The following is a 27,004-nucleotide window of genomic DNA, read 5'->3' as shown; positions in this document are numbered from 1 at the left end:
ATCACGTTATCCTGTCCCAATGCCGATTTTAGGCTAATTTAGTTCAACTATCAAGCTACTATAGAACATTTTCTCCGTCACACCTGTTATGTTCTGGAAAGTTGGAACACTAAAAGTAGATCTTTCATGAATAGAACAAGATTAGGGGATAGCTTTGACTTCCTGACGTAGTTCCCTGGAGTAAGTTAAACCTGCTTTGATCCTTGTAGGGCATTTTCTTTGAGTTTCAGAATGTTTTTGACATGAAACCAAAGAGAAAGGTCACGCACTTTACAGGGCCCGAGAGCATGACGTCCTGGCCGTATCTGAACTCATGCACAATTTTACACACTTGTTACATAAGGACATGAGACAAAGCTGATGTTCCCTTTATAATCAAGCCTATCCGAAGTGCACTGGGGGAATGGAAACGTGTAAATAATGTGAATCATGTACAGTAAATATACAGATAAAGTACAGTATTTTCCGGACTAAGTCGCATCTTTTTTCATAGTTTTGACTTGGGTGCGACTTATACTCTAGAGCGACTTATTTGTGATATTATTTGTTATTTTTACACTGGAAACCGCCAGAGGGCACTATAGGCTCTAAGGGGCGTAGAAGAAGAATTGGCACTTTGTCTACCTTCGGAGTTTGGGGCGTTGTTTAGAAATGACACAGAGGAAGAAGAATTTAATGGAATTAAGTGATTTTGTGTAATTCTCTATGCTATAGTTATCTGAATAACTGTTAATATGTTACGTTAACATACCAGACACTTGCGACAGTTTGTTGCAGTTTGTTGTCTGTGCGTCATGTAGCTGAAGGTGTTAGCGTTAGCATACATACACATATTCACCATGTTCTCTAATCAGTTAATAGTTTAAATTGCATTTCAAGATTAAATGTCTGTTCTTGGTCTTGGATTTTATCAAATACATCTCCCCAAAAGTGCAACTTATATTCCAGTGCAACTTATATATGTTTTTTTCTTCTCTATTATGCATTTTTTGGCTGGTGGGACTTAATAGTTAATAGTCCGGAAAAAACGGTATGTAATTGATTGAGGCAGATGAGTAAAAAAAAATCTAAATTCAATATAACTCTATGTCCAACTCCAACGATAAGATAAGATAAGATAAGATATGAGAAGAAAACCTTTATTTGGCTCACTATGTTGAAATTCCAGAGCTGCAAAGCACAGTTCAAGAACAGCAGGAAAACAGATAAATAGCTATTAAAAATACATGATCAAACACGTATGTCGGGAACCATGTGATTTCTGTTTTCTGGCAGGTATGTTAACCTTTGTCAAGTCACTTACCTGCTGCTAATGTATCTTATTTGTGGTGGTGTGTTTATATTGTGTGTTGTGTTGTGAACGTAGTAGTACCTCTTCCATGGCGCTGATAAGGTTCTGAGTTGATTTGTTGATGTCGCCCCCTATAGACGCCGGCCCTCCTTCTGGATAGGCAGAGTCAGGACCTTCATGTCCGCTCATCTCAACAGTGTAACTGGCTTTAGTGGGCCAACAGAGCTGGTTATGCATGACAAAGTACACAACAAAAACATACAGGCCCTGGAGAAAAGTAAAGAAAAAAATAAATGTTGTTTAGTCAATGACATCATAAATAAACATAATTTAGCTAAGAAAACAACAGTTACTACACTGGTATTCTGGATTTTCCGACTTCTTTGACATTACAAAATGCTTTCAATCAACAACACTTTGCTGAGAATTAGCCCAAAACATTGAAGTGTTAAATACCACAGGGCTGTTCTGTATTTCACAATGCCCATTACAAATGATGGCATTCACATATAGACAAACAAGAGGGTGAGTTTGACGTCACCATTAAACACATGAGAGCTATAATTTAGACATATAAATGAGGCGTGTCCATAAAGGAATCAACTGATACAACTCTAAATTACCCTCCAAACATTAAAAGAAAACGTTTCTGCACTCTGTAGACTGACAAGATGAGACACTGAAAGTATGTAAAATACTAAGAAAACGTTTTATTCCAAGTATTATAATCCCTCATCAAATATCCCCACTCTTTTCAAAATACACCCTAGACTAAACTTTAGTTTAGGGTTGTTGTTGTTGTTGTTGTTGTTGTTGTTGTTGTTGTTGTTGTTGTTGTTGTTGTTATGGTAGCCACTGCTTTGCTGGCTGCAACATTATGTATATATAATAAATCATTTTTTTAGGAGCTTAAAGATCCAAACTTTGCACTAACAGTAATAGAATATATATATATATATATATATATATATATATATATATATATATATAATATACATTATTGATTTGAGAACATTGGAGAGCACAATGTTCCAGTCTTATAGTCAGGCCTGTGTAATTGCTTGTTTTGTATGTTTCACTGATAACATTTATGAGCCTTTGCTTTGTGTGATCCGAAGCAGCCAGGTGTTGGTCAGCGCTGGGTGTTTGTGCTATAGAGGAGCGCATGTCTATCATAGTGGAGAGGCGATTAGCACACATCGTTAGTGGCCCGTGGAGCAAGAGGGACCGGTTTTACAACTATAGGCCTGTTATATAAGTGTTCCCTGATCACTCAAGAGGCCCAATTGCTACAGATGGAAAATGCTGGGGAGCAGAGCTAAGATCAGTTCTGCACGACAAGGAACAATATGTTGCGTTGATAAAGGATATGCAGACTTTATCATGATTTGGGTGTTAAAAACAAATATAATTTAAACAAACAAGCAGAGGTGGCCAAAATATGTACTGAAGTAAGAGTAAAGTTACTTTAAAATAATATTACTCAAGTAGAAGTTAAAAGTAGCGGTCCAGATAATTACTCAAGTAAGAATAAACAGGTATTTGGAGAAACTAATACTTGTACTGAGTAACAGTTTGGACGTAAAATGTATTTCAAATATGATTCTGCTATGTCGGTGTAATCCCTCATTCGTCCAGGTGTGTTCCATAGTAGAAAAAACTTCAGTTGTAGTCATCTGGACTCAGTTTGAAAAAATAGACGTTTCGACTCTCATCCAAGAGTCATTGTCAATAAAAGGAGCCTTCCTGAAGTAGAAAGAACAACTCTTTCTACTTCAGGAAGGCTCCTCCCAATGGGGGGTCTTACCACAGAACAGTATTAATATCGGAGTTCTCGATCTAAATTCTTTTATTGACAATGACTCTTGGATGAGAGTCGAAACGTCTATTTTTTCAAACTGAGTCCAGATGACTACAACTGAAGTTTTTTCTACTATGATTCTGCTATTTACACAGAATAGACACAAAAACAAAGCAGTTTGTTTTTAATTACTCACAGTGGGGAGAGTAACCACAGAATACAGGTACTTACTTGTAGGAGTAAAATTATTCTGTACAATTTCTTAAAAAGTTTACTCAAGTAAGTGTAGCTGAGTATTATCCACCTCTGCAAACCAGCAATCCATTTGAACTGAATTTATGTTTAAGAATTTAAGTAGTCAGTTGTATGAGCCAGCACATTAAAAAATGCATAATCTTGAACAATATTTTCCATGATGGCAAACAAATGCTATTTTAGTCACAAATGTTGAATACGGAAACAGGGCGGATCTGAATTAAGCACACGACGATGAAGACCGGTGACGCTGCCTATGATAACACTGTATAATGAGGTTTAAGCAGCAGATAATGAGGAGTGAGGATGCTGTGATAGAATTAATGTTGTTGTAATTGATCTTAATCGACAATACTGGGAAAGCCCTTATTATGATTATGAATGTAGCTGTGATAAGAAGTAAAGAGTTATTTTTTATTTATTTATATAATGACCAGTTGTGGTATGAACAAGGCATGGACGCCGCTGTAACATCTGCAGCTGCTTAACAGTCTAATTATCAGGCGTTGTTATAAAAGGTGCCACACGACGAAAAAATTGACTAATGGAAAAATCACAGCATGAACAAAAAAAAAAGAAAAGTAATATATGTTTATATGATATGTTTTTTGTTACAGTTTTGCAGAGGACAGAAGCTAAGTATGTGGTTTACCTTTACTAAACAATATTATTTCCAATACAATTTCACAACGGCACCATATGTAAAATCCTCCACTGAAGGTAGTCCTGACCAAGCGGAACACAAATGTGGAGATAGGTTCCCCGAATAGTTTGGCACTGGTTGAAGGATGGGTCCAAATGATGAGGACACATTTACCTACGCGTACAATAAAGGCTAATCTAGTCTAATTTAAAGGGCCAAAATGTCTTGATGTTGAAGCTAACGTTGCTACAGCACATTCTATTTGTCTAAACACTCAAAGCACTTAGGGAAAAGGCACATGCAAACATATTATGTATGAACAAGTTGGGTGAGCGATTGGTGGTGGTCGGAGGGTAGTTTGGTGCAGATTGTATGTAAATGTGAAGCGTAGTGATGTCACAATACAAATATTTAAAACTTACTTTCGATCTTACGGAAAAGGCTCTATAATCAATACACTTTTTTATACTACAATGATCAGTAACTGAAAACATTCAGAATACACATTTTGTTTGAGTCACTATATTCTCTTTTTCTCTATATTACTCTTTCTTTTGGTGTTATCCAGAATACAGTTACTTTTCTGAAATCAGTGTAATACATTATGATATTTGATTTAGGCTTTGAACAGCAATATAATACAAAAAGCTGCTTTTATAGTGAGTGCATGTGGAATTGTTCCTTCTTTAATTTAATTTGTGATAAAGGTTCTCTCATCTTATAAATTAATGCAATTCAAATGACAGTATTCGAAGTATTCAGAATAAAGTACTCTGACTAGACCAAGTAACAGAATATGTTACAAAAAGGTATGTATGACATAAGTATCCTTCCCAACACTAACAATGATAGAGTTTTTTTTTCTACCCCCAATAGAATATAACTTTATCACACAATAATTAACAAGTGGTGTTATGTGGGTTGTAATATACAGTATTTCAAGATCATTCTAAACCAATTCAGAAAAGGTTGAATTCTGTCCTATCATCCATCCATCCATCCATTTTCTACCGCTTGTTCCCTTTCGGGGTCGCGGGTGACTGGAGCCTATCCCAGTGACTTCGGGCCTTAGGCGGGGTACACCCTGGACAGTGGCCAACTTGTCGCAGGGTTATGCTAGATCCCTTATCCCTATATATATGTATTTAGTTTCTAGTGTGGCTACAGCAGCCCAAAAATATATCAGGGAGTCTCAAGAATGCACAACGTTGAGCTATGACCACATTACACAGTGGACAAACTCTAATGAGAAAGTGCTACGTGCGACATCAACTGTTGGCGCTGACTTCACTTCTGTTTGCTAGATACAAGAGATTGTTAAACGTTAATAAAACACTAGACTGTTATTTTGACACTTGGATGGTACATATTATGAAGGATTTACAAAGACATTATTCCGCACTTTTCAATCAGATGCTGTATCTAAGAATAAGATAAGATAAACCTGTGGTACAGTCACACACACAAAAAAAACATTCCTCTTAAGTTAATTCATGGAAACTGACCACAGAAAACAGATTAGTCTCAAAACAATGTGTGTCATTTGTGGTTAGACAAACAACACCAAAAAATCTAAGGACTTAGCAAGAAATGTTATTCTCAAGCGAGTATGTTACAAATTCTGACACTTTATATTTGGACTAAATCATTACCTCTGCTGATTGTCTGTGTTGGAAAATGGCATCCTTACATCAGAATTGGAATAACTAGATTCAACAAGGTACTATCCAAGATCAGCTTCAATCACCCAGGGAGATAGCGTGTTATGTAAGGCTTTGAAGTTTGAGTGCACTACAAAAGAGCAAGGCCAGCTGCGAAAGATATTTTGCGACGAAGTAATCTGGCACGTCCTTTTATCTGCAGCAACACAAAGTCAGGATAAAAAACAGAGGAGGGAGCACTAAATTTAGAAATGTATAGAGAGATTGCAGCAACAGGTGTGTGAGTGTCTTAATGGAGTCACAGAGACAGGGACGACTGTTCTCTCAGTGCATCAAACAGCACTTCAGAGGGAGTCAAGCAGCCTTCATCACTTTCTACACTGACAATGGAGAAGTGGATAGACCAGCACAAAACATGAACATCTCAGTGGCTGGATCCTGCTGTTTCCTTATCTGTTTCCTCGATAATATCATTGGTAATATGCACAGCCATTTCAGGTAACATCAAATAGTTATTGAGGTGTTGTAAATCTTACCAGCAGACAGTTGAAAATCACATTAAGGATGAGCATCCACATGTGTCGGTAGGCCATATGAAGCCCCGTCCACAACCAGACCAGGGAGATGAGCTGGAACAGGAGCAGGACCAGTGGCACTTCTGCAAGATAATGAGACGCCGCGGTTATGTCTTGCTTTGCATTTCGATAATTGCACCTCTCTTGCAAACCAATAGGTGTAATCAACAAATCATGGTTATGTAACAAAACCAGGAGCCAGGAGAGTCCTTTTCTGATGTTTTGTGGTCTTAAAGCTGGGCTACTTCTTTGTATATGAGTGAATCTTTTGTTCCCTCCAAAGAGTATATTGTAAAAACAGACACAATGAGATGCTGTCTGTCGCTAATAATCACATTTTCTTGTCAACCAGGATGTAAGAGTCATAAGCAGTACTCTGATGGGGTTTGGTGGTCCACCCCAGCTTCACTTCATCTGAAAAAGCAGCTCTAAAGCTGTGCACAAGCCTGAATATTAATGCATGTGAATACACTGGGTTTTTGAGAGCTATGGACAAGTTGGATAGCTTTAAACACTTATTTCCTCTTTTTGTAGTTTGAAAATCAGGTACTTCAGCTTTAAAGTAAATGTGAAGGTGAGAACAAATAATGAGAAGACAGCGGCACTGGTAATCAGGAGAGAGAAGGCAAAACAAAACACATAAGTAACTTTCTGTCAGGAACCGCAACAGTGGAGCACCAAGATCTGTTGTTGTGTCCTTAAGCAAGGCATTTGCATGTTATTATTAATATTATTACTATTTTGGCATTAAAGCTAATCTGAGTGGCAGTATTGCAGCTACGGTGTGGCTGTGCAGACAAAGTTCAGTTCACAAGTAGGATGGAAACAGCGGGCACAGGGCTCACGTTTGCACAGAAACGCTTCACATAGGTGCAACTTCCCCAGCGCTGGCAGCTTTCCTGTGCATGAACTGCATCTATATGGGCCCATATTTCACTTGATTTGAAATGATCTCTATGCTAAGAAGAGTGTCTTGTTTCTCAAATGCCCAAGGACTACGCTCTGAGAAAGAGTCTGATATTTGCAGAGCAGTGCATATCTTGGTTTAAGCAAGAACTGCATTACAACATTTTGTGAACATCTGTGTTCATCTCCTGCCCCTCTCTTATATTTTCCAGCTCGTAAGCACATTCCACTCTGCGGACAGACAAGAGCTCCCACAGTAAGAACAGGTTTCCAGAACCAAATACTGCCTCTCAATGAAACTTCTGTAACGACTGAATGAAAGTAAGGAAGGAAGTCATTTATACTGTAATATTTGAATGCTCCAATTAAAAAAACAAAACAATTATACAAATACATGCTAATAAATCTGCATGTTGATGCTGAAAGACTGTTGAGATATTTTAATCTCTTGAAGCTGAGGTTTACAGAATACTTCACTACTTAGATAAAAATGCCATGATGATGGATCTTCACTTTAACCACAGGAAATTATTTCAGTTAATTATTAGGATGTTTATGCATCATTTATGTAAAGAACAATATGATAGTATCCACATTGGCCTGGCTCTTAAAATGATTTAACAAGCAGCAGTCAAAGAGTAGTTTAAGTAGTATTTTGGGGTCAGGGAGTTGTGGACAATAAAATAAAGTATAAACACAAAATGTGCTTAGCCTTGTATATTCTTATCAAGCCTCCTTTTCACATGTGTTTGTTTATCTCAGTCGGTCAGGGAAGACAAGCAATAAAAAAAATAAACATTGACCAATAAGTCATTGCAATAACACGGTGTTCTTGACATAGAGTTTTACTCTGGATGAAAAGCCGTCAGTGGACACCTGGTCCTTAAAAAGGAGGAAAAGACAAACACTGTCTTAAATACTGACGTCAGAAAAGCTGCTATTTCTCACACTGCCCAGAGAGTGAGAGCAGACCATACAGGCAACTATTTACTGAGTGACCCTCAGCCAACTATCCCAGCTAAAGCAAGAAGCCAGCAAGATTCAATAACCTAAAATAATAAGCTTATGAGACAGAAAGTCCTGTTAGGGGGCTGCAAAAATCAATTCTGCATACAATAATACAAACACTCCTTCATTCGTGTTGGACTTTAGTACAGACTCAAAAGAAACCGGTTACACTGGTAATAAAAGCACAATGTTCCTTTTGATAAATGACTGAACTATAATAAACAAACATTTAAAGGCGGCTCTAGACCTCAATGTCTGAGTAGTACACATTACATTTAAGTTAATTATGCAGTACCTGTGCTATTGGTGCGTCCCCTGTAAATGTCGTCGTAGGCCTTCCACTGGTCTGTAACCTGATATATATGAATAAATATGACCAACACAGTGACCAGGCAGATGAGGGGCACCAGGACAGCTGTGCACAAAGCTGCGTAGACGTTTGGGATAAAGCATCTGTAAAACAAAAAATATATATATACTTTAAGGCTGCATTACCATGTCAGAGGTCCACCCTGCTCTGCCTTTCGTCTGAAAACTCTGTTCTTAAACATTGCATTAGAGCTGCTTCTACTGATTGAAACCGATTGATCTGGTGATTATTCTTTAAAACCATCGATATGTAGTTTTGATTGCGGAAGTCCTTTGAATATAGATTTTTACGAACATTGAACCAGATGAAGCTAAAGTACAGCCACTTGAGGACATCTTGATTGAGTGAGTATATTTACAGATATAAAAGGTCTGTCATCAATACACGCTTTCTGTGCCATTTTGGTGCAATTCTTGCGTTGTCTGAGTCATAAAATCCATTTGCTCAGCACATAGCATGTTTTGAAGCCGCCGTGTAGTCCAGAAAACAATGATTTGATTATAAATTAGCTGACCACTATCTCTATAATCAATTAGCTGAAATTATTGATTAACTTGTTAAAGCCCTACTGTGCATGTGCTAAATCATGCATGTGAATTCTTGTGATGTGTTTGGGAGAAGTAGAAACTAGTTTCTTAAAATACCTATTTTCTCTTTTCACTTTGCGAAATAATTTTCTTATGTTTATTCCTATTAGGAATAAACATAACCTTGTAACTTGGAGCCAAAGCCAAAAATGTACACTCCCACCCAGTTTACTATAATACAGTAACATCCAGAAGGCCATTGCTGGTTGGATCTACAGTGTGTTCAGTTCATGCGTTTTATGGGAAACCTTTGCAGAGTTTCAGGGGAATTATGTTTGTCTCTGAGAAAGTAAATGAAAGTCAACATCCTCAAATAAGATTGTGACCATTTCACAAAACAAACCCTTTGGGTTAGTGGGATCCACGGTTTAGTTACAGAGCTTCACTACAGCTGAGAAATTTGAGCTGTGCTAGTCATAATACAACAGGCGGTATGCCAAAAAAAACATGACATCATCTTCCCTCAGGACACAGGGCAGACGAGAGCAGAGAGAAATCTTTGGACCAAAAGTTGTTTCATTGCTGTGGCCTTGTAAAAGAATGAGACTGCAAGAGACAGAGTCTTGTGATTAGAAATGTTATGATTCTCAAACTATGGGATATGTGGTTTCCCTGGTGTTATCTTGGAGGTCTAATGCATTTCTAGTTTGCAGGTTTTCTAAGACTTGTCTTGATTTAGACCTGTCTTAGTCCTGGTTTAGATTTATAATTTATTAAAACACTATGTACACAATTTGTTTGTGTAACACTGTTTTGGGGTCAGTAAATAAGGTGTTTCTTGCTCTAAAGGCGGGGAAATGGGATGAGCTCACAGTGGTCATTTGAGCTGTGTGGATGTATGTCCACATATATAATGTATAATGTGCATTCTTCATATCGAAAACTGATCAACCTTGGGCCGACCAAGATGGTTTGTATTCAGATATTTGTGCTACATCTCTGCTTTGGTTGCTCCTCTGGTAGTACATTATAGACCATTTAATCAAACACAATTGTTTAAATGTTACTGCTTTTATCAGAAATGAAACCTTTATCAAGGGCATGCCGGTACACTGTACTGTTCCTGAATACGGTACAGGAAACTAACCTCATTTCCCATGATAAACACTCCACCTAATGGCTTTTCATTATGATTTCTTATTATATTTAAACTGGAAAAATACATGACTGTATGTATAACTATAAGGATAGTCCAACAGTTTAAGTTAATGTGTTATATTTAGCTGCAGGGAGCAAGACATAGCTCTACGTGTCTGTGTTACACAGAGGTGCACAGAGGTGTTACTTAAGCCTCAAGTTTCGGTGGGTGGAGGCGTACGCTAAACACTTACTCATTCATTTATTCATTCATTTGATTGGACCGCCCATCTCCTGACATGATGTCATCTGCTCAGGTGTTTACTCAAGCTCAAATTCACATCGCCTGCGCAACTGAGAAAATGAACCACAATTTGTGTGTTTGTGTGTTTAAAAACACACAAATACTCACACATCCTCGAGCACCAGTCCATATGTGGCATATATGGTCCAGCCAAATCCGCCCAGCAGCACTATAACCAGCACTATAATAACGAGAGAAGGAAGGCCCCATCCCAGCAGGACGTAAAGCAGGTATCTGTGCTCAGTGTGCTCGTCATTTATCACCAGCACCTGCCAGAAGTTCACCGCCTGAGAGAGACAAAACACAACTTTTTTGTCAAGGATTGAAAAATGCACCTCTCTTAATATGTATTTTCCACAATTACACATGGTTATCAACAAATGCATTACTTTTATGGCTTTATCTGTCTGTATTCCAGTGGGGTTTCAAACACTAATGTGCCACTAGCAGATACTGTTATGCAACTCTGAACACCTGTTGTTGTCATGACTTTCTTCAGCTAATATGACCTCATTAAGCCTAACATCAGTTAAGTTATCATCTTTTATCCCTAACTATAATAGTGTAATCTGTATCTTTTGAGTTGTGATAATGTGTTGCATGACTGCTGTTTGTCAGTGTCCGTCAGCTGTGACACAAAGGGACCTCTACCTCAGATAACCTTCCCTGCTCCAAGACCATATTGTTTAACTACTCAACTTCACTAAACACAACTTCACAGCATTGAAGTGAAGTGAAGTGTGAGAAAGGAAAACATAATTTTTACTGTCAACAATAACCTTTGTATGTTTTCAGAACCTTTAAGAAATTGTAACTTGAGTTTCCTCAATAATTTGCAGGTAATGTCAAAGACAGCAAAACATTGTACAGTGAACAAATCACTGTACCATACTAAAAAAACATACTAAATATTATTTAGTATGGTATAGAGACTGCATTAGACAAAAGCATGTCTCACTATGTGAGACACAACAATTATTGATTAAAGTCTTTATGATGTGAGTGAAAGAGCTGCTGGCACCTCGCACCTCTCATATGCAGCACTTACCTGAAAACGGATCGCTCTAAAGGGGCTTACTCCTGTATGTGGGACAGGTTTATGCACCAGCCACTGAACTTGAGCTTTAGAGTATATTTTAATGGATGGTTGTGTTTATACTTGCCTACCATGTTAGAAGAAATTTGCCATATTCCACGTGCAACATCTGATTCAAGAAAGTTACTGGTAATACTGGTAATTTGGCTAATAGTCCCTGTTATGCATCAATTTAAAGAGGAGACAATATTATCATAGCTGACAATTGATTCAGTCTATTTTTTACCCAAAAAATGGTCTCATTGACATGACATTGAGGGAGTTTATATCCTCTAATTTACTATACTAGAAATTAAAGCCATTTAAAGCCAGAAAAGTTGATTTTAACATCAACTGCTTCCATTTGTTCTGGTACAGCTTCATACACCCCTTTAAACCACATGAGAGTCTTTGGTCCAGGGCTTTATCTGTACAAGTGAGTCAGAGGTCATCTGGTAAACAATAATATCAGAGAAATCCTCCCCTGTATACGTGTGGTTTCGTTATGGCTTAGTCTGATACTAAGACTCCACCTATTAGAGCTCTGAACTGAGCGAGGTTACAAAGAAAATGTAAGAAATTATGAGACTGAAACATCAAGATAAAAGGTGGAGCAAGTGGACAGCATGGAGAGGTAGGTGTAAACGATCATCTCAAGGAACATGTTAAAATACTGTTTCCAAAGAACACTACCACAGAGGTTTATCTGGGTTGTTATGTTATGTGGCCATGTCTGAAGGACTCAATCAAGTACATTCTTGTTCTGAGGAGGTCAATAAGTAAATTTCTTTCTCTTTGATGGATTAGGCTTAGACTACTTTGCCTTTGTGGTATAAGAACTTCCACACACACACATGTATTAACATGTTCACGTCATGAAAAAGGGACACTGGAATGTATAGGGTCATGCCATGCTCCTTCAGACCTCTGTAAAAGTGCATATGGGGTAACAATCAAGTATTATGTAACACATTCATAATAACTGACACCTCTGTTAATGACAAGTTAATAAGACAATTACACAGAGAACAGTATGTGCAATGTTGAATATGTCATATTTTAAACCTGGTATTACCTGAATAAGCATCCAAACGAATTGGCTCAGATAAAAGTAATGAGTGAAAAGTGCCAATGCAGAGCAGCTGTCATCTGAAAAGACTCGCCCGCGGAAAGCAGACACCAAGAAGCACAACTGTGGGCAAATAAAGAAAGGTATCACTTAACATGTTTAGTATAGAGATTTAACAGTTGAATGTGACTTATAGTCCATTATTATAGCAATTCAATTACATCTAAATTAATCAAGTTCAGTTAATGTAAAGAAGTACCGGTAATGCAATCTGTAACATTACAAGTAAAACTGGATCAAAATGTATCTACTTGGATGTGCCCAAAGTAACTTTTCTGGTCTTATTTCATTGGAGATGTTAATGCTTTGCTTTATAAAGTCCCACAGTATGGCATTAAAGTTGTTTCCATGGAGACAAGGAGGTGACACCACCAGGCCAGGTCAGGTTGTGTCTGGGGAGAGTTTCAAAGAGGCTCATATTGCATGTTTTTCAAGATATACAAATGTAGTATACGTCAATCCAATCCAGACATGCTCAATGACATGTCCATTGTTGTTACATTCATCCTCAACCAACACCCTCCTTTTATTGTGGCCAGTCAAAGCACACGGTCTAAGTCGTGTCATCAGCATCTTCATATGCCACACCAGCGAGGTGGGATGGATTATTAATATGAACATTTTATTGCCTACTAAGGCAGATTTTGACAAACTTACGAACAGCATTTGAGAAGAATTGTTTCAAATCTTTGAGTTCAGCAAAAAAAGCATTTCTGCAGAACCACTTATACCATCACAAGCAGCAAATGTGTTACAAAAGAACTGTAAAAGTTCCAGAAAATAGTACCTATTCAGAAAACCCTGAGAGAACAGAGTACAGAATTTTATGATGATCAGTAATTACATAACTACAAGCAGCAGACGTATCTACTTGATAAGGAAACTTCTGATTGCCCCATAAACCAGTAGCAGGAGGGTTACCCGTGCCTATGCAGAGGGACTTTTATATAATGGGCCATTGGACCACCGCCAACACCAGAGCCGTATCAGGGAAGGGAAGAATGCAGGCAAATAATAATAACAACAGGAGTGAAGAGCTGGAAAATATAATTAAATATCAATTAGTACTATTACTTGAAATACACAAAGTATTAATAACAATAAATAATATACAGAACACAATACTTTGCAGTTTTTTGGCATAACTGAAAACTCTTTAGTCAGTTTGTTTGCTTTAGACATGGTAGTTCTAACCAGAGGCAAAAAAGGCCTCGCAAAGCAACAGAATAAAACAAAACCATTTCAAGCTGAAACTCAATGATCTTCCTCACTTGCAGTGCGTAAAATCAGCTCTGACATTTCACACAAGTTGGATCAGCTAATTATATAGCTCACCTTAATGAAAATAATTGAGCGTATAATTAAAAAAGCTTGTTTCTGATTGGCTAAAGTTCTAGCGTGTTGACAGGAGTGGATGTGATCAGACACTATCTGCTGCTCTGTCATCTGGCACTGGACCTCCTCCTCTTCGTGTGAGTAAGCAGGAGTCAAGCTGTCTAGACCCTAAGGCTGCGCTCTATCACAAAGCTTGGAGGTGTATTACTCTAAATACAAGCCACGTCCGTGTTCTTGGGCGTGTTTTAATGCTCAAGTGTCTGGTAAAACAGGAACTCGACTACAAGAAAAACACATCACTTAATCATTTGGAGATCTAATGTTGACCACATTATGCACGCAGACAATACAGTGTACATGGTTTCAAAAGTAGACTTATGTTTTGGGATAGTGCAATTGAGATGTTTCATTATCTATACATTCAAGCTAATTTAAATTAATTAAATTATTTATGTTCTTCTAAATTGTGTGTGGTCCTGAACCCAATAAGAGGAGTAATAAAAAGCAAACATCATATTTACTCTTTTGTTAAGGACTTTTCTTTCACCACGTCATGGGAGAAAATAATCCCAAACAGTTGTTTTCACATGGTTCCCATCCAACAAAAATGAGGCGTCAAGTGTGATTGTAACTACGTATATTACATGTTGATAATTGTTTCTCATCCAGTTAAATGCTTTTTTATTTTATCTACAAACAGATACGCTCAGAACCAGTGGATCATTTTCCATCGCAAAAATAAATAAGCTACAAGGCTTTTAATCATCGAAGAGCTGTGTATTTTAAGCGGTGTGGTCTAATAGAATAAATTAAAAATAATGCTTGTATTTTTGCAGGCATAAGTATACCTATTGACATTAGATCTTGGAACAGAACAATAGAGCAGACGCGTCATCGATATACAGTACGTGGGCTAATGTGTGCACCATGTGTGGTTGTGAATCATATAAAGTTAGATTACAGTTGTAATCCCATAGTAACGGCAATGAGCTCCCTATACATAGTGATTCAGGTCTCAGGTATCAAAGGCTACATCTCTGGCTGATGTGAAGCTGCAGAACACAAAGCCTCATAATGACATAATGCTTATATATTGCAGCAGGAGGAGCTTCTGGACACTGATGTGTTTAACTTGTTTTGGTGCAGCTGACTCCTGCTGGTGTTTTCCAATCTACTCTTGTTGTGATCAATAGCTGTGTATGTGCTGATGATGCTAGGGCACTAACTGTATCACTGTGGCTAAAAATAGCATGTGCTTGGTGCATTACATCACTCCATGAATGAGCTCCATAGCCGTCTGTCTGTCACTGCACCCATTTACACTCCTTATCACTCTGGTTTGCTCTGAGCTCATCCCAAATGTTCTCATACCCCCAGCTGCCTCCATCCTCTGCTCCACCCTTCGTCTTACAGCCCTCTGCACCCTCCCCCTTCTCTCCGACTCCTACCGGTCTGATCTAGCTTGTTCCAGCCTCAGCCCACAGCCTCCACAGCCTTTGTTCACTGTGATATTAAACTACTTTACAAAAGGAGAGACATGAGATCATTGCATCAGTTAAGAATGGGTTTACAAATGTGGATGCATAGCTTCTCTCATTACCGGCAATGATTATCATATACTGTAAACATTTAACACAAACAGACATAATGTGCACTATTGGTGATAACGTTCAAGTTTGGTTGGTTTACACAGCGTTTCAGCCTTGTATAACTTTGGTGTGCATCACTAGTCTCCAAACGCGCAGCATTGCTTCAAGTGCTTGTGCTGTTTAAGTGGTGAGGTTTATGATAGGTCACTGGCCAGAATACTAAGAGATAGAATATTTCCCCAAAAAATCTCCAATTGTCAGTATATAGTTATTAGACACTTTTTATTTAGTAACTTAACTGGCATATGTATTATGTTCGAGGGACGGGGAGTGTACTTCGGTTTGAAGTAGTTGGATCACACAAAATGCAGACATGAACAATTCTATCAATGCAAAAAATGCCTACGCACAAGTGAAACATGTATTTTAAGATGAACTGGTTTAATCCCTAGTACATCATCTGTATGGCATGTCACTGAGGGTTCTTGTATATTGTGGACATATTATTCTGCTAGCTAAAGGTCACAACACTAACTAAAGTTTACAAGTGTTTTGGGTTGAACCTCAGACACAGACTGACTTGCTGAAACAGGTGTTGGCACATAAACACTCGCTCCCTCTTTACGTGTTTGAGGTGAAAACACGCACAGAACTGTGTACATTTGCTAACAAGTACACAAAGTAATACGATAATAGTGTGTATATTCTTCCAGACTTAACTTGAAGAAAATTGACAGTTTTGCACATACGGTAATTGCTAAGAAGGAAATGACTAACTTGTTGAAAAGTTTTATGTAAAATATGCGTCTGGGGATTTTACAAGCACTTTTTGTGTCAGGCAAAACCGAAACAATTAAAGTAAAAACAAAGGATTTCTATAATACTTCACATTTTGTACCACCGGCCCAGAGTCGTTTTGACTTCTCGTCCTTCCCACATCCACACTTGTGTTAAAGGGTGTCTACATCTGCTTGCAATCACAACAGAGGTCCTTTCAAGACGCCTCTCTAGATTTCCTTCCTCCACATCTGGGGTGATCCAGTCTGGCCCTCCACACACAGCTCTATTGACCGCCGACATGTGGCGCAGAGATTCATGTGCATGGGGCCCGGCTATAAAAACACTCAAACCAGCTGTTAGGCCCAAGCTCCTTCAACAACACTCAACATGAGTTCAGCTCCAGCCACTGTTACTTAACTTTCCAGGCAGCCACTGAGCTTGAAAAGTGAAAAAACAACAACTTTAAAATGGGCCTTATTGATTGGTCTTGAGATGCCTTAATCCACTGTCTAGTACCTGACTTATCTTTCAAGGCAAAGTGGCTGAAGTTGTCAATGTAAATGGCAAAATCAATGCACTAGTTGGGACTGTAACTTTTGTAATAATTTTAAGCCTTTACATAGGTATGAGAACAGGAACTTTTATAGGATATATGTTACTTTTAATCTATATTATGTATTTTGTCCCAGTTTAATTTATGTATTTAGTCCCAGTTTTAATTTGGCCCTTGATACTTTTATGTTAATAAGCAAGACTATTATGATTCATATTATTACTCCTTTGTGAATGTTTCACCTTTGAAGCACAATCCAATTTGAGGGAATTTCCTGAGCTGACAATGGCAATACATCTGATTCTAAAATTTAAAAAAAAAGAATATAATTGATCAACTTTAAAAGCTAAAGTTAATCTTCCACACGTGTATTTAAAGTAGAGTGTGGGTAGAGCTAGCCATTGGTATAGGGTCTTAATTAGCAAAGTTCTCCACAAAGCCCCAGTCATAAAGCAGAGCCTTTAATCAGCTCTATACTACATCTGGAGAGCATGGTATGGAGCTGCAGCGCCCCCTACAGTCGCCCGAGTGACATACAACTTGAAGTGTGACAAGGTGACGATTTCATACTGTGGGGGAGATCACATTCGTCCTGGTTTGGTTCTGGATTGAGCCCAGTTTAATCCTGATGTAGACTTGTTTGATCCTGTTCTAGTCCTGGTTTAGTTCCAGGTTTAGTTCCAATTTTGCTCTGGTGTGTGTGAACACAGAACATGTGTGGGAATACCCATAACAACAGCATAAGTTTGTCCTGGGCTCTAAATTTAAACTGTAATTGATGTATGGATATCCTAAAATCTTCCAGTCATATAATCAGGTTAAAAGAGCAAAGTTGACAATGGCTGGGGAAAAAAATAAATTGGGAAAGCTTGTCTGACCTCCTGCTTCTGTTTGCTGAGCTTTAAATGGAAATAGAGAAAAGTTCATGGATGGTGTTTCTAGGTCCACGACACGCATTTGGCAAAAATAAGAGTTTAAAAATCCAGAGTCCACACAGGGCAGAGGGTGCAGCACGGCCATTCAGGTCACCCCACATACATAAGTACAGTGTAGATTGTTCAACACTGCAAAAATGTATGGCATGATCTTTTGCACCTAATGTAGAGCTTACTATAACTCCGCTTTATTGATGATTTATTTTGATGTTTAGTATTAAACTACAATATATATAGATTATTATTATACAAGTTGTGCATTGTAAACTGCAATATTGATCAAAAAAACTTGTTTTAAAACTACAGAGCTGCGCCAGGCGCTGCTACATAGTGGCATTTCACCGTAACAAGCAGCATATTTCCATTTACGTGCTTTTATTGTGGAGAAATCACTATGTGACATTTCTTTAATCTGGAGTTTGAGTTTTTTAATAGTACAGTGCAGTGGGTGGGAATAGGGGGAAGGTGAAGTTATGTTTTTTTTTAGCATTAGCACTTTTAACACAGGACAAAGGATTACTCAAACATATATGAATCAAAATACAACCGTGAGTAAGATAATGACGAGTGAAAACTGTCGTTACATGCTTAAAAGTTATGTCCCCTTTAAAACACAGATATGTGAAATAAATCCCAAATTATCTTATTGCAATTTGGAGATAAGCATTTTGTCATACACATTTAGAAATAATAGGAAATTACAGTGTAATTTTTGCATTTCTGTGTTTCCTGTTGTGTTTCCTGCACTACTTCCCTTCTTTTGGGCAATATTTGAACCGTACCCATGACACTTACAGGCAAGTTTGATCACATTTCTAAAAAAGGCAACCATATTATGCCATCACTTTGTCCATATAGCCCACCCTTTTCTGTATATGTGACATTTTTGTTTTGCTGCAGCTAAAATTGGAAGATTCAGTTTGACTCTAACAGGCTTGTGGGAAACGAATGAGTCACTCAGAAAGTGCCACCGGCGGGCACATTACTGAAGCAAAAAGAAATGTCTTTTATTGACCATCAATGTGTCTCAGTTAGACAAGAAAAGTAAAAAAGTACGAAGAAGAAAACAAAGTATAAAGTTTTGCTGCTGTATCAGTCACAAGGACAGACAAAAGATGCTGGCTCAGATCGGATTCTGAGCGCTGGCGTCAGGGCGACACTGGCGTAAGGTGTTGTTGAACGTCCAGAAAAGAGAAACACGAGTCCCCCGAGAGGCCTACGCTGCTCTCCCCTGTCTCTGTCTGATGTAACATTACACCATGCCATCACTGTCTTGGCACTAACTTGAACCGACAGAAAACATCTCATCATCCCACACAATTGCCTATTCACAATTCAAGATTTTTATGTCATTCTAAGGATTTGTTTAGGCTAAGATATACAATGGCGGTTTATATTTTGGCAGACAAGAAATGAATGAGGATGAGGAGAAGCAAACACTGAAGTCTTAATGCTGGAAATGGGCCTGAAACAAACTGGAAAATAGCTTTTTTAATCACCTCCCTGGAATATACAGAATTAATTTTGTTTAGATAAGGTCTTTCTTGCTCAGATATTCATCTCTGTATGACAGAGTACAAGCTCCATCTATTCATTATTAACAGATAAGAAATCCCTATGAAATGTCACTAGAGTTCAGGGGTGTGCACAACGCTGAATAAGCATTATTACTCCATAATAAAAGCTCTGCAAATGTTTATATAAAACTTGCGTACATACGTAGATGCCCTTCTAATGTTCACTTATATGCACTGGGTAAATTTCCACTCAGACAATTTTCAGTTGTCTTGCTGTGATGGAGGGTACAGTGTTGGTTGCTATCTAGGATTTGATGAGATGTGATAAGCTTGGCAGTGTTATGGATAGGGAGCAATTTCTGTAACTATTAGTATCTATTGGTAACTATTAATGTGTTGTTAAGGTTTTTACAGTAGTGCATACTCATGTAGACTTCAGTTGAGTTTTGTTTCCAGTGTTGGGAGTTTTTTTTCTCTAGTAGATTCAATAAAAGTCCAAATGTATCATCTCCCTACAGTGTGACCCTGGTCTGCACCACAGTCCAGCAGGTTATCGGAGTGAGAGCTGACAGCTCAAATCAATGCTGAGGCAAGAGTCCAGCTAAAATCCACTGCATCCACTTTCATCCTACTTGTTACACTTTACTTGCAAACTTTTTGCAAAGGTAAAACAGTTTATTTAGAAATTCAGATAAAAACTGAAACTTTACTTCAAATAAAAAGTATAGTAACAACAAGAGAATTAAGCTGTAATTTTCCATCCGAAACATTTCCATGTTCAGGGGCTCTGTCCGGCCCATAAACAGTTTGAGGTGGTCACTCCCCAACAACGTACTGCTTCAGTAGGGGCTCATATTTGTCAACCAACGCAGGGGGAACAGTGGAAAATTACTGCTCTCGCGCTCAGACACACATGCGCAAACACGCGCATATGTTTGGGTCGGAGAGGAGACTAACCTCCAGCTACCCATCTATCTCACTCACTGCTTATATGACACCTGGATTTTTAAATGGACAAGGGTGCAGTGAACATTGTTGTGTTGTTAAGACACACATTCAGAGATCACAATTGTTGCATTTTGTATAAAATGATCCACACATGATCAAAATCATTATTGGAGGATGCAAGTTGTTGGGACACACATATACAGTGTTTCATTTCATGATAATGATTGTGATGGGGCTTTGGGTATTATGTTAGTGCATTTTTAAAAGATAAACTAAATTGGAAAATGCATATGCTAAAATCACTTACATCTTACTATTATGAATGTGGTGTGTAAATAACTGGTGGTGGTTGAAGGGGCCAATAGCACAGAGTGGCAGCCTCACTCCTACGCCAGGGCAGCTGTGGCTGCAATAGTGGCTTACCATCACCGTGTATGGAGATAATGAACAATGCACTTTGAATAAATATATTATTATTATCTTGGATGAAAAATAAGTAGTACCTGGGTCCCAAGGCAGCTCACCATCAGGTGTGTGAGCAGTTTGGCAGCAAACATAGGGAAACGTGAGCACAGCGCTTGGGATATAATTGCCAAGGCAAAGGCTGGAAAGCAGTGAAAAATATGCATGTAATGACAAACACCTGACAGGAAAAAATTATGCACTTTTATTAGATATTACCTGATATACAAAATAACCCTGATCCATAGAAGGCCTCATTGTAGGATGCTAGAGAGCCCATCTCTGCGTAGGCCGAGTAGATGGAGAAGTGGGAACAGGCACACTCCACATAGTTCCCACTTTCTTTCACAACTCTGCAGTGCTGACTATCTGATAACCAGCTGTCAAACAGACATTCACAGAAAATTAAATGTGTCATCCACAATACAAAAATATGATTGGTGAGTCACAGATTACCTTGCATAAGTATGATTCCAGAGAAGGCACAGAGACTGACCAGGTTTAATTTGCTGGCCAGCAGTGTGGATGCGATAGATCACTTCTATACCAGGATCTAGAGGTCCTGAGATTCTGTTTTGAAGGCTGGAAGAAAAAACCTGCACAGAAAATTAAAAAATCAAGGTTTTGACTTGATGGAGTGGTGCTTCCACTTCCACAGTGGTTGTCTAAATTTAAATATGATTTACCTTTCCAGAAAGTGCTAAAGGTGTATTATTGGTAAGAAACCAGTGTTCAGTTGTATATTCAGTTAGCTGGATCCTACTGAGGTAGCTACAGTCCACAGTGACCCCTGGTGGCACTGTGAGCAATGAGTCAGGAAGTTGGAAGAAATCTGCATTACTTCCCCTAAATTTGTACCCATTGATTTGAGTTGGATACCACTGGAAGGCAGAAATGGACATAAAAGGGCACGTTTTCAGGATGGCACCCCCTCTATAGAGAGAAGAAAGCTCTTATTAAAATAGACATTCATGTTAGTGCATTTTCAAGATAAATGCTTGTACTCACAAGTTACAGCGGTTTTGTGTCAGAAGAGAAAATGCAAATCTCTCTGTCACTTTAGCAAAATAACTGTGGCCTCTGGTGTCAGGTCTACTGGGGTTGGCCAAGGCACACAAGAGGTCAAATGTCAGATTTTGGCTTCTTTCTTTTAAAGGTTCCCTCTCTGCTTCTGTGAGCACCTGGTATTGGGTAAAAAACACAGAATTAGAAGAAAAAGGTCTCTAGCTGAGGGGTAAAAACAGATTTTCTTTGCAGATGTGACATGAAAGCTTGTGTCTTTATGTTCTGCCCTCTCTTAACATCCAGTATCAAATGTCTCCACCTGTCTGGAGGCTCAGTTACAGTATATGGACTGGCATCCGTGTGATGATAGCTTTACTTATATTGAGTGACAACCAAGACCTTTTCAGATGACAAACTGGCTTTAAGTGTGTAGGATCAGCCGGACCAAACTGATTTATAGCCTTTAAAATGGTGCTGGTTTCTTACTATCAATTCTAAATGATCCAAATAAAACTTTTCCCTACCATTTGCAACGCTTCCACCACAGCTGTCATCTGCTCTTGTGTCACAGGAGGAGAGATCTCATTGGTAAGTTCTTGCAGCACAGAGTCCAGAATATCAGGGTTCAAAGGTTGATGTAACTGGTCCAACAAGCTCCACAAAACCACCGCTGCATCATTGGACACCAGCGTGACATTAGCGTGTCCAAACACAGGGTGAACACTCGCCCCATCTGTGGCATTATACAGCTCCACTTGGAAACGCTTAGGTGTGGCCAATAATGAGGCTTGATTTGGAGTTAACAAAATTTCCATAACTGAAATTTGTTGGCCAATTCCAAAATTTAGAAAGCCCTCTTGTTTAGGAAAGTCCACCCCTTCTTTTGCAGGCCATATCACTGACTGACCAACAATGTCTTCTTTTGAGAGTTCCTATTAAAAAGAAAAAGTGGTTTCAATGTGACAGCTTGTGAAAATATAGAATGTATTATCTTCAATCCATCCAATATTAAACTTTGTGAAGATATTAAGGAAAAACTAAACTCACCACAGTGCGATAGTAAACTGTCATGGAAGAGGCGCTTGCTTCTCTGTGGACTTGGATGCTTAGACGAGCTTGGGACACAGTTGCAATGGGAAGTCTATGGCCCACAGAAAAGAGCACAATGCCTTGTGGATTATCGCTCTCGGCTATAGTAATGTTGGCGAATTGAGTCGTCTTGTTAATTGCTGCACCCTCTCCCACTTGAAAGATCTCCACTAAAAACCAGGATGGAAACTCAGGCTCCTAGAAAGACACAGATGAGATTAACTTGTGTACAAGATTTTGTATTGTTTTTACCCCTGTATAGCTGTACCTCATCATCTTGAACTTCAACCACAAATGCACATAATACTTCTCCTTTCTTGCAAAAAGCTGTGCCTGAAGTCTGAACTAGCTGTGTAGTTAGGTTGATCCCATTATTGATAAGGCTTAAAGAATCTTTGCTAAAGGTAGCTCTCCAGAAAACCTGCAAGTCCTCAAAAGCTCTGAAAACAAACAGTAAAACCACTTGTAAAACCAGTGGTACATTTTAAGAGTCACTGTTGTAGGATTACCTGTTTTTTTGTCTTTGTACATACAGCAGAGTAGTTTTGTTTTCTGAATCTTCATCTAAGACTTTTCCTACCAGCGAGTTAAGGGTAAAACCTATGACACCATTATGGAAGTCGCTTCCTTCCATAGACAAAACATATTGAGTGTATATTAGAATTAATTATGATTAATTATGTAGAATGACACATTTTCAACAACAAAAACACGCTGATATTTACCAAGGATGGTGATTTTGACAAAAGCCTTGAACCCGTGCATTGGTCGATCAGTGATCTGAGCACCTCCTTCAGGGTCACTGAGGTAAATGAAGAACTCCTCTGCTCCCTCAGGCTCTGAGTCGTCCAGAATGAGGAGGGCCACCTCAGTCTCATTCTGACCCTCTAGAAATGACACTTCTGAGGTCTGCAAGTGGAAATCCTCACCCTCTTTAGCAAGTGTCCCAACAGGTCCCAGCACAAAGGGTAAGGGTGCTGTACTTCCCTCTAATTGTAAAATAAATATCTTGATTAAACTACATTGTAGAAACATTTTGAAGATCTTAAATAAAATCAATAGCTATTAACATTAATTACAAATCTGAAGTAATCAAATCAAATTAACCACATTGTTTAGGAAAATTGTGTAAAACCATTTCTATGCCAGTTTAACCATGGTTATTGTGACAAATATAACATATAAAAACAGTTGGAAGGGTTCAAATAATCTCCACTATTCAAGAATAAAACTATGAAAAAATAAATACACACCTCCATATGCTCGCAGTTGGACTGTGACAGACCCGGAGGCGCTGTCCGACCTGCGCACCCTCAGGAGAACCTTGCGCTCCAGCTGAGACTCATCATCTCTGTCCTCCTTCACTTGAACCAGCTCCGGTCCAATACTGAGTACTCCTCCTGTCACATCACTGGCCAGAATGGTGACAGTGGCCAGACGGTGCTGAGGATTGAGGCGAGGAGGTGTGGCCGCCCAATGTGAATCCACAAAAGTCATGTTGACCCCAGTAAGGTTAACGTTAAAGGATTCGTCTGGCTCTGAGAACGAGTCGTCCAGAACAGAAAGCTGGAAGGACGCATTGGTTTGGCGAGACGATTCAAAGACCACGCGACCATTTGACACTGCTGTAAAGTCTTGTCCTGCTGTTGCACTGCCTTCTTGAGTTTGATAGTACAAGTGAGTGCTGTTGCTACGTGAGCCATAAAGTCTCTGGACATAGAGGGTGATTGTCTGGAAGTCCTCAGATATGACAATATGACGAGAATTCGAAGAGAATTGGTAAATCCCCAGGGGTTCTATCTCTGCCACAATGAATCCTGACCTGTAGATATAAAAAGATAAACAGTGGAAACAAAACTCAGCACACAAAGTAGATTAGAATTCTTCAAGGCCTATATCACGCAATAATACTGTACATATTGACTTCTTGTGTTGAGGGGTTGAATATTACCTGAGCTTTACATTACTGGAAGTAGCATTGGAAATATGAATCGCGTACGCAGCAGGTTCCACTGTATCAGCTGTGGCTGTCAAAGATATGGTCTTAGCCTTTTCTCCGTGGACAAAGTTCAGTAGGCCTGAGAACAGAGAACAAAATAAGGAATTATTAACTGGCTAATTCTGGTAGTGCTGTACAACTTATATTGCTTGCGATATAAATGTGTCCATCTTACCTGAGCTTGGAGTTATTTGTCCCATTTTGAACCCAGGAAGGGCTCGTCCTGAGGGGTACCCAGACTTCCACTCAACTGTGATGTTCCCAAACAGTCCTGTTCTAATAATCGTTGCCTCACAGTCTCCTGTCTCGATACCTGAGACACTAAGAGCAATAGAAGCGAAGCCAATCTGGATAGAAAATATAAAATGTCAACTTGTCGTATTTTCTCCAGTATTATGTCGAATTTTTCAAAAATCTGTTATCTCACTTCAGAATTGGCAGCTTCCTCAGGTACAGAAACCTTAGCAACACTGGCAGCATAATGAAGAGTGGGAGGAGGCCCAACGCTTGGGCTTACAAGTCTAACATCAGTTAATTCTGCAGTAAAACTATCTCCCAACAGCAAAAACGCCTACATAAAAAACAAACAAAAAACAACAACACAGAGTTTATTCATCATCATTCAGTTATGGTATTTTAAAAATCAGTCTTACCTCACTGCTAATGGGCACAGTCACAGTAGCAAACTCCTCTCCATCTCTGAACAACACTCTCCCCTTCGCTTGTCCTTGTAGGATCTGTTCGATCTCGATCATGTCCATGCCTCCTCTGATGCTGTAGCCCACAGTGGCATTGCCAAAGAGCCCAGCCAAACGAGTCACATTTAAAATCAAAGCTCTTCTGGTCTCTGCACCCGAGCCAATTAGCTCAACAGATTGGCGCTCCGGGTTTAAGGTAAATACTCCATGTGGATCATCATTTGCCCGCACCCTAATGGTCAGAGATAGTTATTAGCATAATGATTATATGGATATGTACAAAGTGTATCATGAGAACCTTATTCGAGTGTTGGTAAATTGCGGGTTAGCGTCCAGCGTGGCACCACCTTCCACTCTGGAGAGCTGGACAATATAAAGTTCCTCCAGCTCAGGCACTGAATCAGGCATTAGGCTTAAGGCAATTTCAGTTTCTCTTTGGCCTTCAACAATAATCACTGAACCGGCCAAAGCCAAGAAGTCGCCTGTTGTGTCAGAATCACTTTTGATCTGCCAGTGGATCTAAATAAAAACAACGATATGAGTAAAACGTGAAGAGAATGAGGGATGATTGTTGAGTAAAGCTTAGTTTTACAGTTATGTTGCCCATGACCCCTTCTCTCCGTGTAACTATCAGGGTGATATTGACAGGGTCTATAGTAGATTCATTATAAACACGTTCTCTTAAAGCATCCTCAGTGAACTGAACAATACCATTGGGATCACCAAATTTCTCAATCTGTGTAAGAAAAAAAAAGTTCAATAATTAGTTCCATTTATATAATTATTTTCAATACAAGGAAATACCTTTAACTGTATAGATCCGGCTTGATGATCAACATCCATCTCTCCAGACAAAACCATGAGTTCTACCACAAATGTCTCTTCAACTTCCACTTCTCCATGTGGAAGAATATGAAGCTCTATCATAAATGTACTTGTCTCACCATCTCTGAATGAGAAACTCCCATTGACAGGGTCTTTGAAATCTGTATTGGCTGGAGGAAGGAGCTTATTGCTGTTGGGACCACGAATCATCCAAGCAACCTAAAAAAATAACAAAATAACCTTCATATTTGTGGTATAAAGTATTAGACACAATTTTTTGACAGAGATAGATTTTGACATACTGAAGCATTTCCTACAAGGCCCCCTGCTCTCTCAAGGACCAGGTTTATTCTCATTGTGGAGTTCGGATTGACCAAAGAGATCCTGCTCTCATTGAGAAAGCGCACCACACCGTTTGGAGAGTCACTCTTGGCAATTGTGACACTCGCGACATGTTGCAAACCAAGAACAGCGCCACCTGTGGCACTTGTGAGCATGACTTGAAATACTTCTGCTGCTTCACTGTCAAATATAAGTGAACATATTTATTAAAATCAATGGTAATTATTTGACAGTTGTTTCTGTAC

The 27,004-nt window shown here is 38.9% G+C and overlaps 1 protein-coding gene across 1 annotated transcript in view; it reads right to left on the bottom strand.

Annotated features, from left to right (window-relative positions):
- adgrv1 (adhesion G protein-coupled receptor V1) overlaps positions 1 to 27,004 on the bottom strand; it is a 56,692-nt gene that overhangs the window by 5,377 nt on the left and 24,311 nt on the right. Inside the window, exons 69-92 of the mRNA XM_072433867.1 lie at positions 26,720 to 26,939; positions 26,397 to 26,636; positions 26,185 to 26,328; positions 25,891 to 26,111; positions 25,548 to 25,824; positions 25,322 to 25,465; positions 25,070 to 25,241; positions 24,847 to 24,973; positions 24,149 to 24,717; positions 23,621 to 23,884; positions 23,405 to 23,522; positions 23,164 to 23,335; positions 22,854 to 23,093; positions 22,331 to 22,738; positions 21,810 to 21,982; positions 21,488 to 21,734; positions 21,258 to 21,397; positions 21,021 to 21,181; positions 20,843 to 20,943; positions 12,629 to 12,745; positions 10,587 to 10,765; positions 8,436 to 8,593; positions 6,188 to 6,309; positions 1,373 to 1,558 (exon numbers count right to left, since the gene is read on the bottom strand). Coding sequence (XP_072289968.1) covers positions 1,373 to 1,558; positions 6,188 to 6,309; positions 8,436 to 8,593; positions 10,587 to 10,765; positions 12,629 to 12,745; positions 20,843 to 20,943; positions 21,021 to 21,181; positions 21,258 to 21,397; positions 21,488 to 21,734; positions 21,810 to 21,982; positions 22,331 to 22,738; positions 22,854 to 23,093; positions 23,164 to 23,335; positions 23,405 to 23,522; positions 23,621 to 23,884; positions 24,149 to 24,717; positions 24,847 to 24,973; positions 25,070 to 25,241; positions 25,322 to 25,465; positions 25,548 to 25,824; positions 25,891 to 26,111; positions 26,185 to 26,328; positions 26,397 to 26,636; positions 26,720 to 26,939 — 4,900 coding nt within the window. The remainder of the gene's footprint in view (positions 1 to 1,372; positions 1,559 to 6,187; positions 6,310 to 8,435; positions 8,594 to 10,586; positions 10,766 to 12,628; positions 12,746 to 20,842; positions 20,944 to 21,020; positions 21,182 to 21,257; positions 21,398 to 21,487; positions 21,735 to 21,809; positions 21,983 to 22,330; positions 22,739 to 22,853; positions 23,094 to 23,163; positions 23,336 to 23,404; positions 23,523 to 23,620; positions 23,885 to 24,148; positions 24,718 to 24,846; positions 24,974 to 25,069; positions 25,242 to 25,321; positions 25,466 to 25,547; positions 25,825 to 25,890; positions 26,112 to 26,184; positions 26,329 to 26,396; positions 26,637 to 26,719; positions 26,940 to 27,004) is intronic.

Source organism: Eucyclogobius newberryi, unplaced genomic scaffold, assembly GCF_026437365.1.
Source record: "Eucyclogobius newberryi isolate DKJ021-1_F unplaced genomic scaffold, fEucNew1.0.hap1 SCAF_6, whole genome shotgun sequence".
Taxonomy (NCBI): domain Eukaryota; kingdom Metazoa; phylum Chordata; class Actinopteri; order Gobiiformes; family Gobiidae; genus Eucyclogobius; species Eucyclogobius newberryi.
The sequence above is the reverse complement of the archived record's forward strand: the minus strand, read 5'-3'. Positions and strand labels throughout refer to the sequence as shown.